Source organism: Marmota flaviventris, chromosome 18 (assembly GCF_047511675.1).
Source record: "Marmota flaviventris isolate mMarFla1 chromosome 18, mMarFla1.hap1, whole genome shotgun sequence".
Lineage (NCBI taxonomy): Eukaryota > Metazoa > Chordata > Mammalia > Rodentia > Sciuridae > Marmota > Marmota flaviventris.
The window spans coordinates 3,916,905-3,939,776 of record NC_092515.1 but is presented as its reverse complement, the minus strand read 5'-3'; the positions used below and the strand labels follow the sequence as shown (position 1 = coordinate 3,939,776).

At 39.3% G+C, this 22,872-nt stretch overlaps 1 protein-coding gene across 1 annotated transcript in view; it reads left to right on the top strand.

Annotated features, from left to right (window-relative positions):
* Positions 1–21,365, top strand: part of LOC114080110 (melanoma inhibitory activity protein 2-like) — a 30,536-nt gene extending 9,171 nt beyond the window's left edge. Inside the window, 4 exon segments of the mRNA XM_071604925.1 lie at positions 19,043–19,098; positions 19,100–20,516; positions 20,637–21,271; positions 21,273–21,365. Coding sequence (XP_071461026.1) covers positions 19,043–19,098; positions 19,100–20,516; positions 20,637–21,271; positions 21,273–21,365 — 2,201 coding nt within the window.
* The last annotated feature ends 1,507 nt before the right edge of the window (positions 21,366–22,872 follow it).

Here is a 22,872-nt window from a genome sequence, read left to right as displayed (position 1 = left end):
TCAGAATAGGTCCAGGACTCTTCTGCCCTCATGGACAGCTTGTGCCTTCCCTTACAGACTATGGGATGGGTGTACACGTGAACTTGCTCCACCCATCTGACCTTTATTCTGATTGGCTCCTGTGTAGTATATAAGCTGTGTGTACTTCCTTGTTAAACGAGATTCTGCTTTGACTGTTCTCCCTGGCTCCTCTGATTGTCCTCCCAGGAGGGAGGGCTGGGTGTGGGCTGCCAGTTGACCTTTACCCTTCTTGGCTCATCTTGGTCAGGGAGTGCTTTTCCCGCTTTTCCCGCTGGTCAGGAGGAGACGGGGGCTAAAAACCCATACATTAGTCCTTTTCTGCAATGAATGCACATTAAGGTCCACTGATTTGATTCTCAGGCACCTGATGATAGCCAGCTCCTTGGTCATTCTCTCTAAAGGAATTCCCCAGACAGTGACAACTCTTGTGCTGAAACATTACTTCAATGACTATGTGTGCAAACTTCTATTGTACATGCAGCGAGTGGGCAAGAGTGTGTCCATTTTCATCACCTGCCTCTTGAGCATCTTCCAGAACATCAACACCAGCCACATGAACCATGAACCCCTGTTGGAAGGATCTCAAAGGAAAAGTTCCAAAGTTCATTGGCTTCTCCATTTCCTTCTGCTGGATCCTGTACATGGTGATGAATTCCATTTTTCCTCTCTATATATTTAGCAAATGGAATAGCAAAAACCTGACAAAGAAAACAAATTATGGATACTCTTCTTCTGAAGGTGGTGACAAAATCACAGACTCATTATATGCAACATTCTTTGTATTTCCTGAGGTTGTCTTTTCTGTGCTCATGATCTGGTTCAGTGGCTCCATGGTTCTCCTTCTGTACAGGCACAAGCAGAGGGTTCAGCACATTCACAGCATTAAAATTTCCCCCAGATCCTGCCCTGAGTCCAGAGCCACCCAGAGAATCCTTGTCCTGGTGGGAACGTTTGTGAGTTTCTACACCCTCTCCTCCCTATTAAATGTTTGTGTTGCTCTTCATTTTAATGCCTGCTGGTGGTTGGTGAACACCAATTCACTCAGCTCCATGTGTTTTACCACTGTCAGCCCCTTTCTTCTCATGAGCCTTGACTCCATTCTATCCAGGCTCTACTTATGAGGCATAAACCAATTTTAAATTTGATCTCAAGTATATGAATTGTTTGTTTTTTCACAATGTGCAGTTATTTAGTCTTATTATTGCTCAAAACACCAATTAAGACACTTATGAAGAGTCACTTGTCTTTTGTTGTAAACCCCAAAGGACATTGGGATTCTCAGCTCTCTGAATGTGGTGTCAACATGGCTATGGTGCTGGGGAATACAGATGATTGTCCTCATGATGATGCACAGCATCCTGTACATAGTCATTGGAATTTTATAGCTGAAGACAAATCAAATTAATGAGTTCTAGGTCCTTGGAAGTCAGCTTAATCACAATGACTGAACAAGCAGTACACTCCTACAAATATTTTCAAGAAAAAAGAAAACACAGTGGAGAAATGAGTGGTGGATGTCATGGTATAACAATTCTCTATATATTTATCTTATATATTCCTATCTCCTGGAGAGCTTTTATTAAAGGGCCAAACCAGATTCATAAGGTACCTGGGATGTAAGTGGGATTAATAGATATATATTTTTTAAATGTACAATTAGTGTGATTAGAGAATGAAGATGAAATAAACAGAGACCCAGACAAAAGTAGGTAGATGGTGATGGCCCTGCAGGTTGAAATTTGGTTCACTGTACAGTAGAGCATTGTAATGTAGCCATCCTGCCTTTTGCAGGGTAATACAGTCCAAGATCTCGATGATTTTCTGAATCTATGCATACTACTGAGGCCTGCAGTAATGTGGAGGCCCCAATTAAAAGCAAAGTTACCAAGAGCAGCCAATTAAGTCCATATGGGAATGCACAGGAGAGACTCCTGTCCTTTTCACCAGGCTCAATCCTATTTCCAACTCTTCAGCTCCAAGGCTGCCCTGAAAGCAACCACTGTGTCACTACAGTATGCTGAAAATCATCACTTTTATAGAGGCTGGCAAAAACAGATATGACTCTGAAAAACACACACAAAAAATCTACAGATTTCACTCATTAATTTGTCTGATAAACTCACTTCTCATAATTTTTCTCCATTTGACCTGCCTCAGAATTTGATCACTGTACACACACTCCAAATCTTGGGGCACATGTCAACAATAACCAGCAGCAATATTTAACAGAGAAGCATTTAGAAGAGTTAGAGTGTCTGGCTGTGTGACAGCTGAGAGTGACAGAGGACACAGGGAAATGGGATGGCAGAGTTAAGATGGTGGATCAGAGAGCCTGGAGGGTGGGTTTACAAAGTGCTGGGGAAGAGCAGAAGGTGGAGAGTGAGAAGACAGAAGGATACCACATGTTTCTCAGGGGCTCAAGTCAGTGCTGGGCTTAAGCTACAAAGACAGCGTGTGTGTGAGGAAGTTAAGGATATTAGGTACTGGAGGGGAGGAGGATGACAAGGTGTTACATTAACAGAGGGTAAAATGACAAAGCATGGTTCAAAGGCAAAAGGGGATCAAGTTTCCATGGAAATGTGATAAAAAATGCTGTGGGTAAAGATCATTAGAGGAGGATGCAGGTCTTGGTGAGCAATGGACTAAGGCCCATACAGAGTGTAAATAAAGGAAGTGGAGCTTGGGGGACATGATAGACATGGGGAGGGAGAAAAGACCTGCACGGGAAAGGTAGGGAGCCTGAAGGAGGAGGGGATCTTGGCATAAGTGGGCAAAAGCACCCAGGAGCAAAGGGCAGGGGCTTTCAGTTCATGAGCAGTGGGTCAAGCTCATGCCTGCAGTTCATGGAGGAGCTGAGGATGCCTGAAATTTGATCTCTGTGGCTTTTCACATCACACCTGTGCATTCACAGCAAACACCCGAGCCTGTTTAAATGCTGCATGTGGACATGCTGCCCTGGCTGTGTGTGGGAGGTTGAAAGGAATGTAAAGAGGCACCACAGGCACGGCCACCTCTTCATGGCTTTCACAGGCATGTGATGAACACAAATTCACACACACACACACACACACACACACAAGGTCCTTAGGCACACATGAAGATGAATGTGTGATTATGTGACAGAGAGTGGAACATGACAGTTGTGTTGGAGTCTGCATCGTGAGTGTGTTTAAGGTGAAAGTGAGAGTCTGGGAATGACTGTGTGTATGTATGTATATGATTCAGTATGCCTGAGTACGGGGGTGCACACTGTGTGTGGTCATATACACCTGAGATGAAATGTACACATGATGTTGATACCGGGCAAAGCAGATGATTCATGGTAGTGTCAATACTTAAATATTTGCCCAGTGGGAAGCAATTGAGGGAAAGAAGCTCACTAAATAGTGCCTTGCAAAACATAGAGGATGTAATCATCCCTTCACATGTGTAGAAATACAAACAATATGAAAAAGCAAGGGTACAAGCTTCCTTATTAGCCCACAACACTGAAAAACCTGATTCTGTTTTACATCACATTGGAGGAAATATCATAAAAAGAATTTAGAACATTCATACTTTAAAAAGTAAGGAAAGAATTAAGAAATAAAAAACCAAAAATGAAAGATCATTTCAATAAAGATATAGAGATTCTGAAAAACAACCAAATGAAAGATTCAATATATTAAAATTTTATTTAAAGCATCACCAATATGACATCAAAAAGAGAAAATTTTTCTTGTCCTAGAGATAAACTATATAAATTCTGCCTATCCAGTAACACGGGAGATCTCTCCATCTTCTGAGGTTTTCTTCAATTTCTTTCTTTGGTGTTCTATAGTTTTAATTGTAGAGGTCTTTCACCTCTTTTGTTAGATTGATTCCCAGTTATTTTATTTTAATTTTTTGGAGACAATATTGTGAATGGGGTAGTTTTCAAAATTTCTCTTTCAGTGGTTTCATTACTGATGAATCGGAATGTGTTTTATTTATGGATGTTGATTTTATATTCTACTACTTTGCTGAATGCATTTATTAGTTCTAAAAGTTTTCTGGTGGAACTTTTTGGATCTTCTAGATATAGAATCATGTCATCAGCAAATAGTGATAATTTGAGTTCTTCTTTACCTATTTGTATCCCTTTAATTTCTTTTTTCAGTCTAATTGCTTTGGCTAGAATTTCACAGATGATGTTGAATAGAAGTGGTATAACAGGACATCTTGTCTTGTTCCAGAGAAAATGGTTTCAATTTTTCTCCATTTAGAATTATGCTGGCCTCGGGTTTAGCATATATAGCTTTTACAATGTTTAATATGATCCTACTATCCCTAGTTATGAAGGTGTGCTGTATTTTGTCAAATGCTTTTTCTGCATCTATTGAGATGACCATATGCTAGGCAGAATTAATATTTTCAATATAGCCATAGTACCAAAAGCATTATACAGATTTAATGCAATTCCTATTAAAATTCCAGTGGCATTCTTTATAGAAAATAGAAAAAAGCAATTATGAAATTTATTTGGAAAAATAAGAGACCCAGAAAAGGCAAAGCAATCCTTAGCAAAAAAGGAGAAGCAGAAGGCATCACAATACCAGACCTTAAATTATACTACAGAGCTATAGTAACAAAAATGGCATAGTATTGGCACCAAAATAGAGTTGTAGACCAATGGTAGAGAATAGAGGACACAGAGACCAACCGACATAAATGTGGCTATCTCATACTAGACAAGGGTGCCAAAAACATTCACTGGAGAAAAGATAGCCTATTCAACAAATTGTGCTGGCAAAACTGGAAATCCATATGTATCAAAAATGAAATTAAACCTCTATCTCTCACCTTGCATAAAAATCAACTCAAAGTGGATCAATGTCTTAGGCACTAGAATAGAGACCCTGTACCTAATAGAAGAAAAAGTAGGCCCGTGTCAGCCTAGGATCTGACCTCCTTAACAAGAGTTCCAATGCATAAGAAGTAAAATCAAGAATCAATAAATGGGATGGATTCAAATTAAAAAGCTTCTTCTCAGCAAAGGAAACGATTAATAGTGTGAGGAAAGAGCCTACAGATCAGGAGAAAATCTTTACCACATGCACCTCCCATAAAGCATTAATCACTAGGATATATAAAGAACTCAAAAAACTTAACACCAAAAACAAAAGAAAATAATAACAATAACAAAAAAACAATAAGTGGGCTAAGGAACTGAACAGACACTTCACAGAAGAATAAATACAATTTATCAACAAATATATGAAAAAGTGTTCAATATCTCCAGAAATTGGAGAAATGTAAATCAAAACTACACTAATATTTCATCTCACTCCTGTCTAAATGGGAATCATCAAGAACATAGGCAACAATGGGCTGGGATTGTGGCTCAGAGGTAGAGAGCTTGCCTAGCATGTGTGGGACCCTGGGTTCGATCCCCAGCACCACATAAAACTAAATGAATGGAATAAAGACATTGTGGCCAACTGCAACTAAAAAAATAAATATTAAAAAAAAGAATATAGGCAACAATAAATGCTGGCAATGATGTGGGCAAAAATGTACATTAATACATTGCTGGTAGGATTGCAAATTGGTAGAACCACTATGGAAAGCAGTATGGAGATTCCTCAGAAAACCTGGAAAGGATCCACCATTTGAACCAGCTATCCCACTCCTTGGTTTATACCCAAAGGACTTCAAAGCTGCATACTACAGTGATGCAGCCACGTCAATGTTTATCACAGCTCAATTTACAATAGCTAAACTATGGAACCAACTTAGTTGTCTTTCAATAGATGAATAGATAAAGAATATGTGATATATATATATATATTTCCACCCACCAATGGAATGTTACTCAGCTTTAAAAAGAAAGGAATTATGGCATTTGCCAGTAAATGGATGGAGTTGGAGAATACAATGCTAAGCAAAATAAGCCAATCCCCCCACAATAAAGGCCAAATGTTTTCTCTAATACATGGATGTTAATTCACAATGCAGGTGGGCACTAGAGAAGAACACAGTCATCTTAGATTAGGTAGAGCAATGTGAAGGATGGGGAGGGGAGGGGATGTGGGGACAGGAAGGATGGTATAATGAAATATACATTATTACTTTATGTGATTGTAGGACCAATGTAATTCTACAACTGTACACTCAGACAAAAGAAATTATATCTTATCTGTGTATGATATATCAAAGTGTATAAATGCATTTTACTGTCATGCATAACTAATTAAACGAATTTGAAAATTAAATGTAGAAATAAATAAGTAAATAAATGAAACAAAAATAATTTCTATTTTAATGAAAACTAAAAAAGAAGATAAACTATATGATCTAGAAAATAAATGTGAAACTAAAGTAAATATGGTGAAAACCATGACCAGTATATTCAAAAATTATGAGATAATATCAAGAGACCAATCTGAGAACCATTGGCATAGACATAGACACCAAGATACAGACTCTAACACACAATGAGGGTGTGGATGAGAAGTGTAGAAGGTCAGTGTATTAGGCAAAGGGAAAAAAAAGGATGGAAAGAGGGAAAGAAATAGAAAGGACAGTAGAATAAATCTGAGATAAGTTTCCTATGTTCATATATGAATATACAGTAGGTGAATCTCCACTCATGTACAACCACAGAATGAGATTCTAATTAGAATGATTTATACACCATGTATGTATAATATGTAAAAAATACATTCTACTATCACATAAATCTAAAAAAGAGCACATTTTAAAATCTAAAATTTGCATAACATCATTAAAGAAATAGTATAAAGAAAGTTTCCAAATCTTAGGAATGAGAGAAATCCACATACAAGGGGCATTTTAAAACCCAATTGGATAGTATCCACAAAAGGTACTCTCCACAACACATTATAATTAAAATTCCCAACATATTTGTCTCCTACATGCAGGGATCTTGTGATGTGATGCAAACTCCTTTTTAGCAGTGTCCACCTGGACCACTCCACACACCCAGACTGCAGTTGGTGGGAGAAAGGGAAGATGGTGGGAGCAGGGTGCTCCTGCTGCCTGCGGTGCCACAGGAAGAAAGTGCCTGGGTTCTCACCTAGGAAGTGCACATCTTCTGCTGGGATCTGTTCAACCCTTGCAGCATCATCTCACACTTTCACATTTTGTGAATATACCTACAGCTTTCTTTCAAAACAGGTGGATAGATGGGCATGTCCTACCTACAACCTTTCTAAAAGGTGAAAAAGTAGCACTCACCACTCTCCAAATCAGAGTAAATCTGTGTATTGAGGCTAAGGGTTTTATTCTTAGGAGAACCAATTCATCTACAAACAGCGAGGTTGCTGGTGCAGGGAGGGATGTTAGTAAGATCAGAGCAGGTCCCACAGGTGGAGAACTGCAAAGGGGAGGGGAAGATCCATGAGGCTTTCTAGGTGACAGAATCATGGAGAGACATTGAGGACAGTGATTAGTATAAGAGGATATTTGCTTATTTGCCCTATATTGTCCTAGTATCTCTGTCCCTCTTTGTCACCTACATGATATCTTCTGAAAAGGCCACCAATCACTGAGTTTTTCCTGTGATGATGGACTCTTTGGGAAACATTTGAAGGAGATTAAGTTTTAATTTGCTATTTTTTATAATTCTGAAGCAGTGTATTTCTACAATTTTAGTTTAGATAAGACCAATTTGGTAAAATGCTTTCCTAAGCTTTACATTTTAAAAGACTACATACCAGAAGAACATAAATACATCTAATGTACAAAGAAACCAGTAATGATTAGTGTCACAGTTACAGAGATTTCCTTATCTATAGTCCAGGTGTCACTTTCAATTAAAATTCAGGATGCACAATTTATGATAACAATAATTACAAGTCTATTTAGTATACCAATACTGGTAAAAATTAAAGGATAGCTTTAAATCTCTTATACATTTAGAAAAAGTGTTAATTATCAGTATAGAACTAGTTCTTATACAAACAATCATAATTAGTTTCAGATATATACTTATCTCTAGTCACATATATTAGGTTATTCATGAAAACCAAGCCTGGTCATTTTGTCATCTTTTTCTCTGCCAAAGAAAAATCCTAAAGCAATGGACATTACACACTCAACATTTAACACCTCTCAAGTCTGGTGCAAATGGGTACTCATCAGTGGGAAGTTTCTTATGAGACAGAACAGGCATATTGTAGGGTGTCTGGCAAGGCTGACTGTATTCATGTTTTAAAAATTTGTCCAGAAGGGAATGGATCCCCATTAATGCCTCTCTCCTAAGGGAAGTAATTATTTTTCCTGAGGCAAGTTATGTCCTCCTTAAAGAAAACCTTGGTAAGACCACATGGTTCAAAGGGCCTCACTCAGGTTTAGTAGACCTCCAGCAGAGCAGGCCTTGTTCCCTTCTCCTGGGAAGTGCTTCTAATGGAGCACATTTAACTTACATGATGAATCCTACCCAGGAGGGAGTGGAAAGTCTGGCATATACAAAAACTGCCTTAATCTTTCCCCCTCAGGGTGCACTCAAGGGATTGGGGCACAGGCTATTGTGGAGCCTGCTCTGTCTCTTACATTATCATAATGCCACCCACTTTAAGCAAGTTCTCCCACTGTCACTTGTGCTCAGAGCATGGTTTGTGGACCTTCTTCTTACAGGAGCTATTGCTATTCAATGGAGGAGGCCTTCTCCATCCTGAGTATTAGGCTTCCTTAAAGATCCCTTGCATTGACTGCCAGCAAAGACTAGGTTGACTTTTGTTTCTGTCCCCCTAGGCATATACCATAAAGGCATTACCTACTAGTTGTAAGGATTTATATTTGTTCACTCTGTCCATTGAAATTTCTTGTTTGTTTGTCTAATATCCAGAGTACTATGTCCAGTGAAGGCCACATGGACCATATGGAGACTGTTCAGAACTCCTCTCTGCAGAATTAGAGGGCTAAGACACAGGCACCTGCACTCATGTGAACTCCAGAAGGCACCTGGATTTTAGCTCTGTGGGCAATAGGCAGGGCTGCACTCATAAGAGTCCCCTGACAGATGGATTATCCTGTTAGATCTTAAAAGTGGAGATCATTTTTGTCTTCATATTATAATCCAACAGGGTGGAAACCCATTGCCATGTCCCTTGTGACTGTCAGCTCTCACCCCCTGAAAAACATAAGAGGGTTAATCACCAGGCAATCAGGACAGTGGGCCTCAATTAAGGTTTTTCAAACATAAAGTCTTCTCCATGGGATGGAACATTCCAGTCAACTCCTTTGTCCCTGTGTGGTGGGGAAATGAAAGTGGGGTGGACCCAAATGGAAGTTATAGAAAAATTCAGACTCAAGTGCTTAAGGGCAGAGCCAGTTAGAAAGTCACAGGCCAATAATAGCCCTGGTACCCTCCCAACACCTGTTCAGCAGAGAGTCTAACAATTGGCTAAACACTTTTTAATACCTCTTCAATATGGACTCTGATGAAAGCCTTTATCCAGAAGCCACAAATCCCCAGACTAGTTCACCCAAGTGGACAAAATCTCACCAGGTTCCCCTGACATCATGGGAGTTCCATATTTCTCCTCTCACTCAAACAAATCTTACTCCTTTTATTTAGACACTCTGCAACCATCTGTGGATTTCACTCTTTGAACTCATGAGACAGGGACCAGAAAGAACTCAGCAAGGCCTACAGCTCCCTCAGAACCCATCCACCAGCAGAAGTGCTTTATGAGCCCTGTTCTCAAACTGGGGTTTTATTTCCTTGGGAACAAAGGGGCTGGTAGACAGGGCAGAGGCCAGGTGCTCTTTGTCCATGTCTCTACAGCTCAGGCAGCTTTCCTGGGGCTTTCCCCCAGCTCAGGACTGGTGTCACTGACCCACAGCAGGATGAACTGGGACTTCCTTGGGCCCAGCTGAGAAACAATGCTGCTACCTTTGGGATGTCCAGTTGAAGTCCACATCCTTGGTTTCCCCAAAACAAAGATTGAGCAAGACACACAGAAATAACAGGGACAGTACAGATTTATTGAAGGTACAGATAGCACTGTTAGATAGAGCAGAGCAGGTTGAGCAAGAGAGTGACATGCTCAATGCCTCAGTGTCTAGAAATTCGGTATCCTGAGCTGTGAGGCATTCAATTTCCTATACAAACCTGATTAAAGACCTTACCTCATTTGCTCTCATTGGTTACCTTATGATACCTAATAAGAATATCCCCCCAATTGGTTACTTTAGAAAACTTAATTAGTATACTGCCCATTTTACCTCCATTGGTCTTCTTAAAATTTGAACCTGTGGGAGTAGTTGTCATGGTGACAATCTTCAGTGGTGGGATTCATCATCGAGGTAATGGGATTTATTATAATAGGGACAGGACTCATCCCTTGTCTTGTCCTCAGTGGCTTTTTTATCTCCTTGGCTTCGTGGTGTCCCTGAACCCCTAACACTAGGACTGCCAGTCCTGCGTTGAAAGGATTTAAATATTTTTTAAAACCTTTTCTTCTTGTGTCTTGCTTTCTCTGCACAGCAGACGCAGTGACGTTTGGCACCCTCAACTTAGTTTCCAACTGTTCAGACTTCATATTATGTGACTGCAACCTGTACATACAGTGTCTCTTTCACTTTACCTCTGACCAACCAACTCAAAATGCAAGGTCACATAGTAATTCAGAAAACCACTCAAAGGCCAGATTGTTACAGTCATACATCTTCTTTTTCTTAGGCTTTTACCTATAGGTGTCCCTTTCAGCCAAGATCTTTCCCAAGAGACCAGCAACAGGATCAAGGCAGTATTGCCCATGTCTTAGAAGAGGCAGTAACAGATACAAATAAAAAACGTAGAGACAAACAGCCACAGAGGATCCCAAACCATGGCCAGCAGCTGGGAGCATTTAAAACAGACCAGAAGGGGGAAAATCCACCAAGTTCCAAACTACCACATAACAATGACTTCTCCACCAGTGGTGCCAGAGATGTTCCCACAGAGAGAGCAGATGTTCCCACAGGATTGAGTCCAGGATGTCCACTTTCAGGACACCTATTCAACAGAAAGCTTAAGAATAAAATTAAAGGGATAAAAATAGGAAAAAAATAAAATTACTTGTTTCCACATTTTATAATCCTATGTTGAGAGGGTACATACAAAATACCACCACAAGATTGGTAGCGGTGATAAATTCAGTAAAGTAGCAGGATGTGAAATCAACATATAAATCGGTCACTTTCCTATATGGAAACAATGAATCTACTGAAAATGAAATTAGAAAAGTGGTCCCATTCACAATACCATCAAAATTAGTATACCTAGGGCTAAGCCTAACCAAGGATGTGTAATACCTCTAAAATTAAAACTAGAAGACATTTGAAGAAAAAAATTGAAGTAGAATGTAGACATGGAAAGACCACCCATATTTTGGATAGAAAGAATTAATATTATAGAATGGGCCATATAATGAAAACCATTTTTTAAAATTTAATGCATATCCATGAAAATTTCAATGAAAATCTTCACATAATGACATAGTGACATAAAATATTTCTCATAGGAAATGAGATAGAAATCCACATAGAAAAAATCATAAATGGCCACAATAGATAAGGCCAAAAGAGTCACTCCATGACACATCATAATCAACAATGAAAATTAAGACAGAATATTAAAATTAAATATTAATATAAAATATTAAATTAAGATATCAATATCAAGGAAAGACTATAATGAGATATTCTAAGTTCAAAAGATCTTTTTGAGTAAGATTGGTATATCAAAAAAAAAACACAAAAAAATGTGTTCAAAATGAGTTGGGAAATAAAAACATTGCGTGATAAAGCTAAACTGAAAGAAATTATGACCACCAAGCTAGAAATATGAAGTATATGCAAGATATGCTGCCCACAGAGATATCCAGCCCACAGAGCTATCCAGAACAAATCCCAGAGGTCACAAGTGGATGAGGCCCACTATAAGAGTAATCAACTAAATGAAAACCAAAACAAAATTAAATACGGCAAATAAACAAAAATATCAGGAAACTATACACTTATATTCACACTAACTCTGAAAATAAATGGTCTCTAATCCCAAATTAAAAGACATAGATTAGCAGAATAAATCAAAAGGCAAGACCAAACTTGATGCTCTTTGCAAAAGACTGACCACAGAGGCAAAGATGCCCACAGGCTGAAGTTTGTAAAAGGAAATTTACATATCACACAAATGGAATCTGAAAACAATCAGGAGGAGCTAGATATTCTCACATGAAAACAAAGGAGATTTCAAGCAAAAATTATCCACAGAAAGACAGATCATTCTGGTAAAGGGAACGATTCAACCAGAATAAATAACAGTAGTAAATGCACATGCTCCAAATGTCAGGACATGTTAAATAAAATAATTCTTGACATTAAATTCCAGATAGACTGCAATAAAATAATACCTAGTGTTGTTAACAAATTTTTATCACCAATAGATAGGTCACCCAATGATAAAATCAACAAAATTTACCAACGTAAATAGTACTATAAACTCAATGGACCTAATACACATTTAGAATACACCTCACCATGTCACCTCTTCCTCTCACATTCTTCCCCTAACATCATCCAGCATCATGTGACATAGCCCAGGAGACTCACAGGAAATGAGCTACTGTTGGTGCCATACTTGTGATCTTCCAAAACTACAAGACAAACTCTCTTCAGTGAACTGAGTTTCTGGGGATTTGTCATAGACGTGGGAAACAGGCTTATGCATGTTATTTCCTATCCCTGTGTGAGATTCAGAGACTCTTCCCTCTGGAAGATTCCCAGTTCCACATCCAGCCTTCAGGCTCCCCTGACTTCAGTCTCCTGGGGTCATCTCTCTACCTGGGATGGGCTACATTCTTCTGTATTTGAAACCTGCAGCTTTATTGAACAAGCACCCCAACCCCTTCTCTCCTTGAAGCTTGTACATGGACACACAGCACCCAGGAGGGTTCACAGGTCCACAAGCACAACCTGAGGATGAGGCAGGGAGCCCTCTAAGGCCTCTGTCTGTGGCCTGTTTGTTGTAGTGGGACAAATCTACAGTGCCTTCTATCATGGGCTCCTGGGCAAGGTGCACTTAAATACATGTGTAACCCAGAATACAGGCAACCAGCATTCATGGTGGAGAGCTATTTACTTGGGATGTTTTTAGATCTCCTGTAGTGGTCTCTTGATGTAGCTTGAGGGTCTGGGCACTTTTTTTAGGTGTAGATGGACACAACACAATGCCTTTTATTTTTATGTGGTGCTGAGGATCAAACCTGGGTCCGGCCCATCCTAGGGAAGCTCTCTATCACTGAGCCACAATTCCAGCCCAGGATCTGGACACTTTGGAGCATATCTTCTTTCACTGATGTCCAAAATTCTTACTATTCTTTGATTTCCATCTTGTTTCTCTCTACAGTAACAAAACCTGGATTCTTCCCCAAAATTTGACACAATCCCTGTCACTGAAGGCTCTCAATTAGCCTAAACATCCAGGAGAGAACAGGATGTAGCAAAAACAGCACATGCCTTCACCCTTGAGACATGAGCACACACAGGAAACTCAATCAATGTTGAACAATGTCAAGACCCATTTCATCACTCTGTTTATGCTGGAAACTGTATCTGTGAGTGAACAGTTTAGTAAAATAGTGATTCAACAAATGCAGTAAATGAGGACAAAGTTTATTTTATTTGCTTCAAGCAACATTTAATAAAGATTGATGTGACTAGGCATTCAGACAAGGATGTTAATACCTGTCATCCCAGGTATTCAGGATTCTGGGACAGGAGGATTGCAAGTTTGAAGCCAGCCAGAGCAACTTAGTGAGACCCTGCTGAAAACACAGTGTTTTATACAGAAGGCTGGGATGTAAATAAGTGGTAGAAAACTTGTTTCATATACACTAGGCCTCAAGCTCAATCTCCAGCACAGCAAAAATAAACAAATAAATAAAAATAAAAGCCAAAACCAAAGTGGCATTACAGGATTCTGTGCACAAGGATGAGGTCAACTCACCCTACTCACCTCCACCATTCCCAGGGCAATCCCACATGCAACCAGCTGAAATACCATTGCCTCTCCCTAGAAAGCTGTGTGAAATGAGCAATTAAGTAGTTGATAATTGTGCATAAACATACAACTGACACACTTCTGATAATATTTGGGCAGTTTGTATTCCAGAGCCTGGATAGAGAGGAATCCAGGTAATGTAAAGAAATGTCTCATATTCAGAGAAAGAAAGAAAGAGAAATTAGCAGAGAAATCTTCACCAACCACACATAAGATTATACAAAGCAGGAAATGAGATCTAAAAGGGCTTGTTGCAGAGCTCATGAAGCCCAAGGTGGTTCTGGGGCACAGCCAGCACCATGCTCCACCCTCCACACAGCAGGGATTCCCAGGGCCTTCCAGACATTTTATTTTCTTAAACAATGAAGAGGTTAAAGATGTCTGAGACACATTAGGAGAGGCTACCAGCAGGATGTTAATATTCTCAGGAAATAGGCTGAAAAGTTTCTCGCATGGATGAGGCTGTTACAATCTTTACACCATCTGAAAGTGGGGTAGGTAACCAATAAAACATGACCCAATTACCTGGTAGATAATGTGTGCCCACACACATCACTGGACCAAATGATTGTAAAGCTAAAAGAACCATAGGACCACTTGTGGAGGGTGCCCTTTATGGCTGGGCATGAAGATGGAGTCCCAGCATTCAGGAAGTGGAGAGAACCTGGAATGAAGGTGTGCATGTCTTTCAAGGAGTATGCAAGGCACACAAGCTACAAAAGGAGGTATTTTTTTATAATCTGGATGGTCACTTGATTGAACAGAAAAGACTGAACACCTGTGCAGAGGAGGAGTTATCCAGAGCATTGCAAAAAACCTTGGATGTGCCAACAAGCACATCTCATTTCTGACAGATGAGGCCAGTGCTGCAGGGGAAGCAGATGTAGGTGCAGCTGTGTTGAGGAGACCAGTGATGGGAGTTAACAGATGAGGACCCTTCCACAGCCTTGTGGCATCTGCAGCACACTCTATCTGCCTCCTTGACACAGAGCAGAGTGTCTAGGAAGACCAAACCGCACCTCACACTTGTTCCCTCAGGTATGGTTTTATTCTAGGAGTAAATATCTCACTTATACATATGTATGTATGCCATGTATGTATGCACATGCTCAAACTAATCTTCATGGATACATAAGCAAAGCAAATCTTCAGTTCAGTGAAAACAAACTTCTTCAAAAAAGCTTGATATGTATAAATTCTTAGAGAACAGAGCTTTAACCCTTATTGAGGATAAGTGTAGCATACAGAGAAGAGTTGCTAAAATACATATGAAGTATTTTATTTATCTGGTTGTATTCAAAAATGGAAAGCTACTTTGGAGAATTATGTAGAAGCTTGGTGTTTTCCACGCCAAAATGACCTTAGAGATATTCTTAATCACAATTCATTGCCTACATTTAATTGTGAGTTAGAATGTTTACAATAGCTGCATTTCACAATTGTTTCCCTGGGGAGAGAAGAGCAGTGTATTTGTTTCTTCTTGGAAAGCATGAAGAATTTGGAAGAAAACTCACTTGATCATTGAGTATTTGTTACCTTTGAGAAATGTGCTGATTATTTGGCACCCAGAGCCAACACTGGCCACATCAATAAAAATGGTGCACTGAGGTAGCAGTCTCATTAGAGATGTAGTTCTTGACATTTAATAAATCAGACCTTATCCTGTTGCCTCTGATCAGGAGATTCTAACTCTGTCATAGCACAGTTTAAGAACACATGCCAATTGCTATTTAGTATTTTTAAAGTTCCATAGAAATTAGTTCATTATACCAAGAAGAGTCCTCACATGTAACATTTTCCTCTCAACTGAATGCGAAATATGTAAATCAATGGATGTGTAACTGATGTGATTCTGCAATCTGTATACGGGGTAAAAATGGGAGTTCATAACCCACTTGAATCAAAGTGTGAAATATGATATATCAAGAACTATGTAATGTTTTGAACAACCAACAATAAAAATTAAAAAAAAAAAAAGAAAAGGAAAGGGAGAAAGAATAAAGGACAGAAAAAGAGAAAGGACTGGGGGGAGGGGAGAAAGGAATGATTCATTAAAAGGGCAAATGAATTTCCAGTTTTCCCACCACCATTTGTTGAAGATGCTATCCTTCCTCCATTGCATGCTTTTAGCCACTTTATCAAATATAAGATAGTTGTAGTTTTGTGGATTGGTTTCTGTGTCCTCTATTCTGTACCATTGGTCCACCCGCCTGTTTTGGTACCAGTACCATGCTGTTTTTGTTACTATTGCTCTGTAGTATAGTTTGAAGTCTGGTATCGCTATACCACCTGATTCACACTTCCTGCTTAGCATTGTTTTTGCTATTCTGGGTCTTTTATTTTTCCATATGAATTTCATGATTGCTTTCTCTATTTCTACAAGAAATGCCATTGGGATTTTGATTGGCATTGCATTAAACCTATAGAGAACTTTTGGTAATATCGCCATTTTGATGATGTTAGTTCTGCCTATCCATGAACAGGGTATATTTTTCCATCTTGTAAGATCTTCTTCTATTTCTCTCTTTAGGGTTCTGTAGTTTTCATTGTATAAGTCTTTCACCTCTTTTGTTAGGTTGATTCCCAAGTATTTTATTTTTTTTGAAGGTATTGTGAATGGAGTGGTTGTCCTCATTTCCATTTCAGAGGATTTGTCTCTGATATACAGGAATGCCTTTGATTTATGCGTGTTGATTTTATATCCTGCCACTTTGCTGAATTCATTTATTAGCTCTAATAGTTTCTTTGTAGACCCTTTTGGGTCTGCTAGGTATAGAATCATGTCTCCTGCAAATAATGATAATTTAAGTTCTTCTTTTCCTATTTTTATGCCTTTAATTTCTTTCGTCTGTCTAATTGCTCTGGCCAGTGTTTTGAGAACTATGTTGAACAGAAGTGGAGGGAGAGGGCATCCCTGTCTTGTTGCAGATTTTAGAGGGAATGCCTTCAAGTTTTCTCCATTCAGAATGATGCTAGCCTGAGGCTTAGCATAGATTGCTTTAACAATATTGAGGTATGTTCCTTTCTCTCGCCATGCACAAGAGTTAATTCAAAATGGATCAAGGAGCTGGATATCAAATCAGGGACATGCCGTCTGATAGAAGAAAAAGTTGGCTACGATCTACATACGGTGGGGTCGGGCTCCAAATTCCTCAATGGGACACCCATAGCACAAAAGTTAATAACTAGAATCAACAAATGGGACTTACTCAAACTAAAAAGATTTTTCTCAGCAAAAGAAACAATAAGAGAGGTAAATAGGGAGCCTACGTCCTGGGAACAAATCTTTACTCCTCACACTTCAGATAGAGCCCTAATATCCAGAGTATACAAAGAACTCAAAAAATTAGACAATAAGAGAACAAACAACCCAATCAACAAATGGGCCAAGGACCTGAACAAACACTTCTCAGAGGAGGACATACAGTCAATCAACAAGTACATGAAAAAATGCTCACCATCTCTAGCAGTCAGAGAAATGCAAATCAAAACCACCCTAAGATACCATCTCACTCCAGTAAGATTGGCAGCCATTATGAAGTCAAACAACAACAAGTGCTGGCGAGGATGTGGGGAAAAGGGTACACTTGTACATTGCTGGTGGGACTGCAAATTGGTGCAGCCAATTTGGAAAGCAGTATGGAGATTTCTTGGAAAGCTGGGAATGGAACCACCATTTGACCCAGCTATTCCCCTTCTCGGTCTATTCCCTAAAGACCTAAAAAGAGCATGCTACAGGGATACTGCTACATCGATGTTCATAGCAGCACAGTTCACAATAGCAAGACTGTGAAACCAACCTAGATGCCCTTCAATAGATGAATGGATAAAAAAAAATGTGGCATTTATACACAATGGAGTATTACTCTGCATTAAAAAAATGACAAAATCATAGAATTTGCAGGGAAATGGATGGCATTAGAGCAGATTATGCTAAGTGAAGCTAGCCAATCCCTAAAAAACAAATGCCAAATGTCTTCTTTGATATAAGGAGAGTAACTGAGAACAGAGTAGGGACGAAGAGCATGAGAAGAAGATTAACATTAAACAGGGATGAGAGGTGGGAGGGAAAGGGAGAGAGAAGGGAAATTGCATGGAAATGGAAGGAGACCCTCAGGGTTATACAAAAGTACATACAAGAGGAAGTGAGGGGAAAGGGAAAAATAATACAAGGGGGAGAAATGAATGACAGTAGAGGGGGTAGAGAGAGAAGCTGGGAGGGGAGGGGAGATAGTAGAGGATAGGAAAGGCAGCAGAACACAACAGACACTAGTATGGCAATATGTAAATCAATGGATGTGTAACTGATGTGATTCTGCAATCTGTATATGGGGTAAAAATGGGAGTTCATAAGCCACTTGAATCAAAGTGTGAAATATGATATAGCAAGAAATTTGTAATGTTTTGAACAAGCAACAATAAAAAATTAAAATAAAATAAAATAAAATTTACAAAAGACCCCGGAAAAAATAAATAAATAAATAAATATATAAATAAATAAAAGGGCAAATGATACAAATATAAGTATATGATTTATTAGCTCTTTAAAAATTTTACAAAGGTTTAGAATTTTCATTACATCAAACTGGGTGATATTATGACTGTATAGAACACACATAATAAGTTCTGCCCTCACCTGGCCTAAACCAAATCAACAGGTAGGTGACCTGGAGAGGACTCCTCTCTGGCTCCACTGGGACAGGCTTGAACCTGTGCTACTTCAGGATGCACAGCCTAGGGGGAGGGGCCCAGACTTCCCTGACAGGCAGTGTGAGTGTGCTAGGCCCCTGGGAGCCCATGACTGGGGCTCCCATGCCCATGCCCACAGCGCCCCCCACCCTCACTGGTTCACAATGGTCTGCTCCGTTGCCTGGTGCAGGTTTATATTCCTGACCAAAGGCCTGAGTGTCCATAGCCTCTCTTGGCTGGGCAAGGTGTGGTTGTGGAGGAAATAGCCAAAGTAGCCTTAGCGTGATGGAGGGGCAACAGGTGCCCCTCAGCCATACTTGGGGGTGGTCCTGGAAGAAGTAAGCAGGGTTGTGGTTTGCCTTGTCTGAAGACATGGAAACACACCCTATTCCTTGTGGCTGTCCATGGGAGTTGGGGATACGTACAGCTATTGGATTTTTTGTGGTTGTCTTGTATTTGTGGAGAAGTTTTCAGTCTGTGAGAAGCAGGCTTTACTTGAGAAGAGAAAAAAAGCTTGCTCTAAAACTTTCTGAAATAATTGAGAAAAAATGTGGACTGCTTGAAATAGTCAGTCTTGTCCAAAAAGAATATGAATGCTAAGAGTCATCTTTAAAGAATGACATTTTGGAGAAGGAGGAAATATATGCAAACCTGGATAGGTCCGTATCTAAATTTGAGGAAGAAATACTCTTTCTAGAAGAAGAGCTAAAAGAAGAGAAAACTAAACATTCTCAACAGGATGAATTGATAGAGTATATATCAAAAAGGATGAAGTCCCCAGAAGAGGAATCAAAATCCCTCAGTTCACATATACCTGAAGCTACAACAACCTTAACAATATTTCACCTGAATGCAGAAGGACTGAAGGTACCAATAAAAGAAGTTTCAAATGAAAATTCCCAACTTCTGGAAAGTCAGAAACAGCTTTTACACGAAGGGGAAGTATGGGAAGAAGAAGTGAATGGCCTTAATCATCAGAAAACAACACTTGAAGACTCCAAAGAACATGAAGAACAAGTTCTAAGAGAGAAAGAAAATCACATTAAGTCTCTGTCTGAACACTTGCTGAAAGATTGGGCTCCTGTGCTTGAAGAAGACCTAACAGACGATGGTAACTTGGAGTTGGAAATGAAAAGTGAATCAGAAATCGGTGCTCACTTAGAGGATCAGCCAAAAGGAGATTTGAAGAAACAGCTTTATGCTGATAAGTTAAATTCCACTTTTAAAATCTTAGAAGGAGAAAGAAATCAAGTTTTTACTTTAGTATCTGAAGTTTTTGAAACAAAGGAAGACCTTACAGAAGAGATTAAAAATCTGAAGACAGAACAAGCATCTTTGCAGTCAAACAATACACAGTTTGAAAGTGAGAATCAGCATCTTGATCAGAAACTTAAACTCATCATTGAAATATATGAAGCCATTGTAATGAAACTCCAGAGGAAAGTAAGAGAAGAGGAAAATGACCGGGTAGTGCAAGAGGAGAAACTTTTCAAAATGGAGGAAAACATCAGCCATGCAAGTGAACAGCTTAAGACCTATAGAAAGCAAGTCAAAGACCTTGAAGAAGAATTAGATAGAACCACTTATTATTATCAGAGGCAGATTACACACTATGAGGAAAAAGCACAAGATAATGAGTGGGCAGCTCAGAGTGCTGAAAGATACCTCAATGATTTAGGGAAACAAGAGGCTCACGACAGTCAAAAATTCACCAAAAATGAGTTTAAATTTAAAAAAGATCCTTCTGCACTTCATGTTTCAAATACAGCCATTGGCAGACAGCATTTCCCAAATGGTCCCTCACCATTGGGTCGACCTTCATCTGAAATGAGAGCTCCACTTCTGGGAAAGGAGGGTCCACTCAGACTCTCACCTTTGCTTCCAGGGGTAGGAGGAAGAGGCTCAAGAGGCCCAGAGAATCCTCTGGGCCCTCAAATTATCAATGAAAGAAGAGAATCCGGCTATGATGGGATAACTGATCATCAGAGAGTGCCTTATAACATTAGGCCCCTGTCATCTCCATGGGAACAGAACCCTAAGATGATGATGGCTCCACCAGGCCAACCATATTGTGATCTACGTCTTCCTCTACCAAGGCAAGATGGATGTTATTCTAATTATGGTGGACCCTCAGGACCAGCAGAACTCAGAAGTTCTACTCTGCCGCCTTTGGATCAAATGGATGGGCCTATGTTTTCTGAAATGGAATCCAGTAGAAATGATTCCAAAATTGATCTTGATAATTCCAATGTGCCCGAGTCATCTCTCCCTGCTGAAAACCAAGAAACTGCCTCTGGCTTTGCTTTCTCACCTTTCCCTCCAATCAGAGGTCCATTGTTTCCAGTGGATCCAAGGAATCAGTTCATGAGAAGAGGAGCTTTTTGCCCTCCACCTCCTCCAGGAAACATGTATGGAGCATCTCGAGAATATTTTCCATGGGGCCCACCACCCCCTCCATTCCCAATGGAGCCATGGTGTTTTCCTCATTATCTCCCCCCAGGAGCAGAATTTCGCCCCCCTCCCTCCTGTGCATTCTGAAAGTAGAAGTGAGTTTCCTTCAGGGTTGAGTCCACCTTCAAATGAGCCTGCTACCCAACATACAGAACCACAATAAGAAACTTGACAATATTTTTTTAATCTGACTTCAAAAGTAATCTATCTCTCATTTTTACTTTAAATATAACTGGTTTTACTCAATCATTTAAAAGTATAATCATTTAAGCTTCCAATTGAAGCTTAATGGAATTATAATTGTTAGAATTGTATTTTGTAAATAAAGATTATTTAAAATTGAAAAAAAATAAAAATAAAATATAGAATATTTAAAATACTGTCAAAAAAATAAAGTAGCTTCAAGACCATTTGAGCTTTTACATTGAAGCATTACTTAAACATTTTGGTAAGAAATTTTATTTATATCCTTACAGAGTTTGCAGTATATGTTCACTGACTGCTTCAGGGATGGATAGATAGATTGATATTAAATTCAGCAGGAAAAATCTCAAATTTTAAAAAATATGGAAATAATTATGGCATTTTTCTGCAGAACAGTGTCAGGAGTCATCTATGGGTTGCATGTGGGTCACCACACATGGAAGTCTAGTGGATAGAGATATCTGGTATCTAAAAATGAACAGTGGACATTTCCTCTGGTCAGTTGCCCAGGGGACAATGTGACCATATTCCACTCTGCTGTGACCCACACAGCACCTGAGATGGTGTGACCTGCCATGATGTCAATCAACATGCTGATGGCAAGACATCACAAAACAAGACTCTGCCCTTGAATCTTTATCGCTGCCTTTGATGTACCCCCTTAGATATACCAGCAGAGCCTTTTCTTTTTCTAGTTCCAGAGCCCATGTGGACTATATCTATAAAGGGCTTTGCCTTTTGTAAATATATTTCTGAGTATCTGTATTTTGTTATTCACTAACTATTTGAGTCTTTAAGTTGTAGGATGGATTAGAATCCTCTGGGCAGGAAGAAGAACCACCAATGACACACTGGCCATCAACCTCTGATAGAAGAGTGTGATGAAATCACACATCACAATATGTATTATAGAGTATACGCATAATGTATATGTATTATATGTTTGTTATTCTTCAGTGACTTGTGTTTGTGTTTTCATCTGGGCATCTGACTCTGTATATTTCAACCTGTGAAGACAGTTTTCCCACAATGACCTTTCCCTAGCTCAGTTTTTTTGGTAATTTGTACTTATTCTTTTTAATTAAAGAAACATGCAGAAATCTTGAGTGCACAGTTCAGTAGAATTCCACAAATGCAACACACTTCAGTGTACAACACAGAGATCAAAAAGCAGAATGTTGTCAAATTCCCAGAAGACCCCTTGTGCCTCTGCGAAGTCAACAGCCCCCAAGCAGGCATCTCCTGGTTTATTTGTAGGAGTGACATTGTTGAGGTACAGCTTTCTGTCTGTTCTAACATATGTGAGTTGAAATGACTTTTACCTGTTTTGTACTATAACCCATGGATTTGGACAGATAAATTATTTTATATTTTTCCCAGTACATCTGATTTTTGTTATGTTGTTCACACTTGTTGACATTGCAGTATGGGATTTTATAGTGTGACCCTCAGTCTATTGAGTCATTTGGCTAATA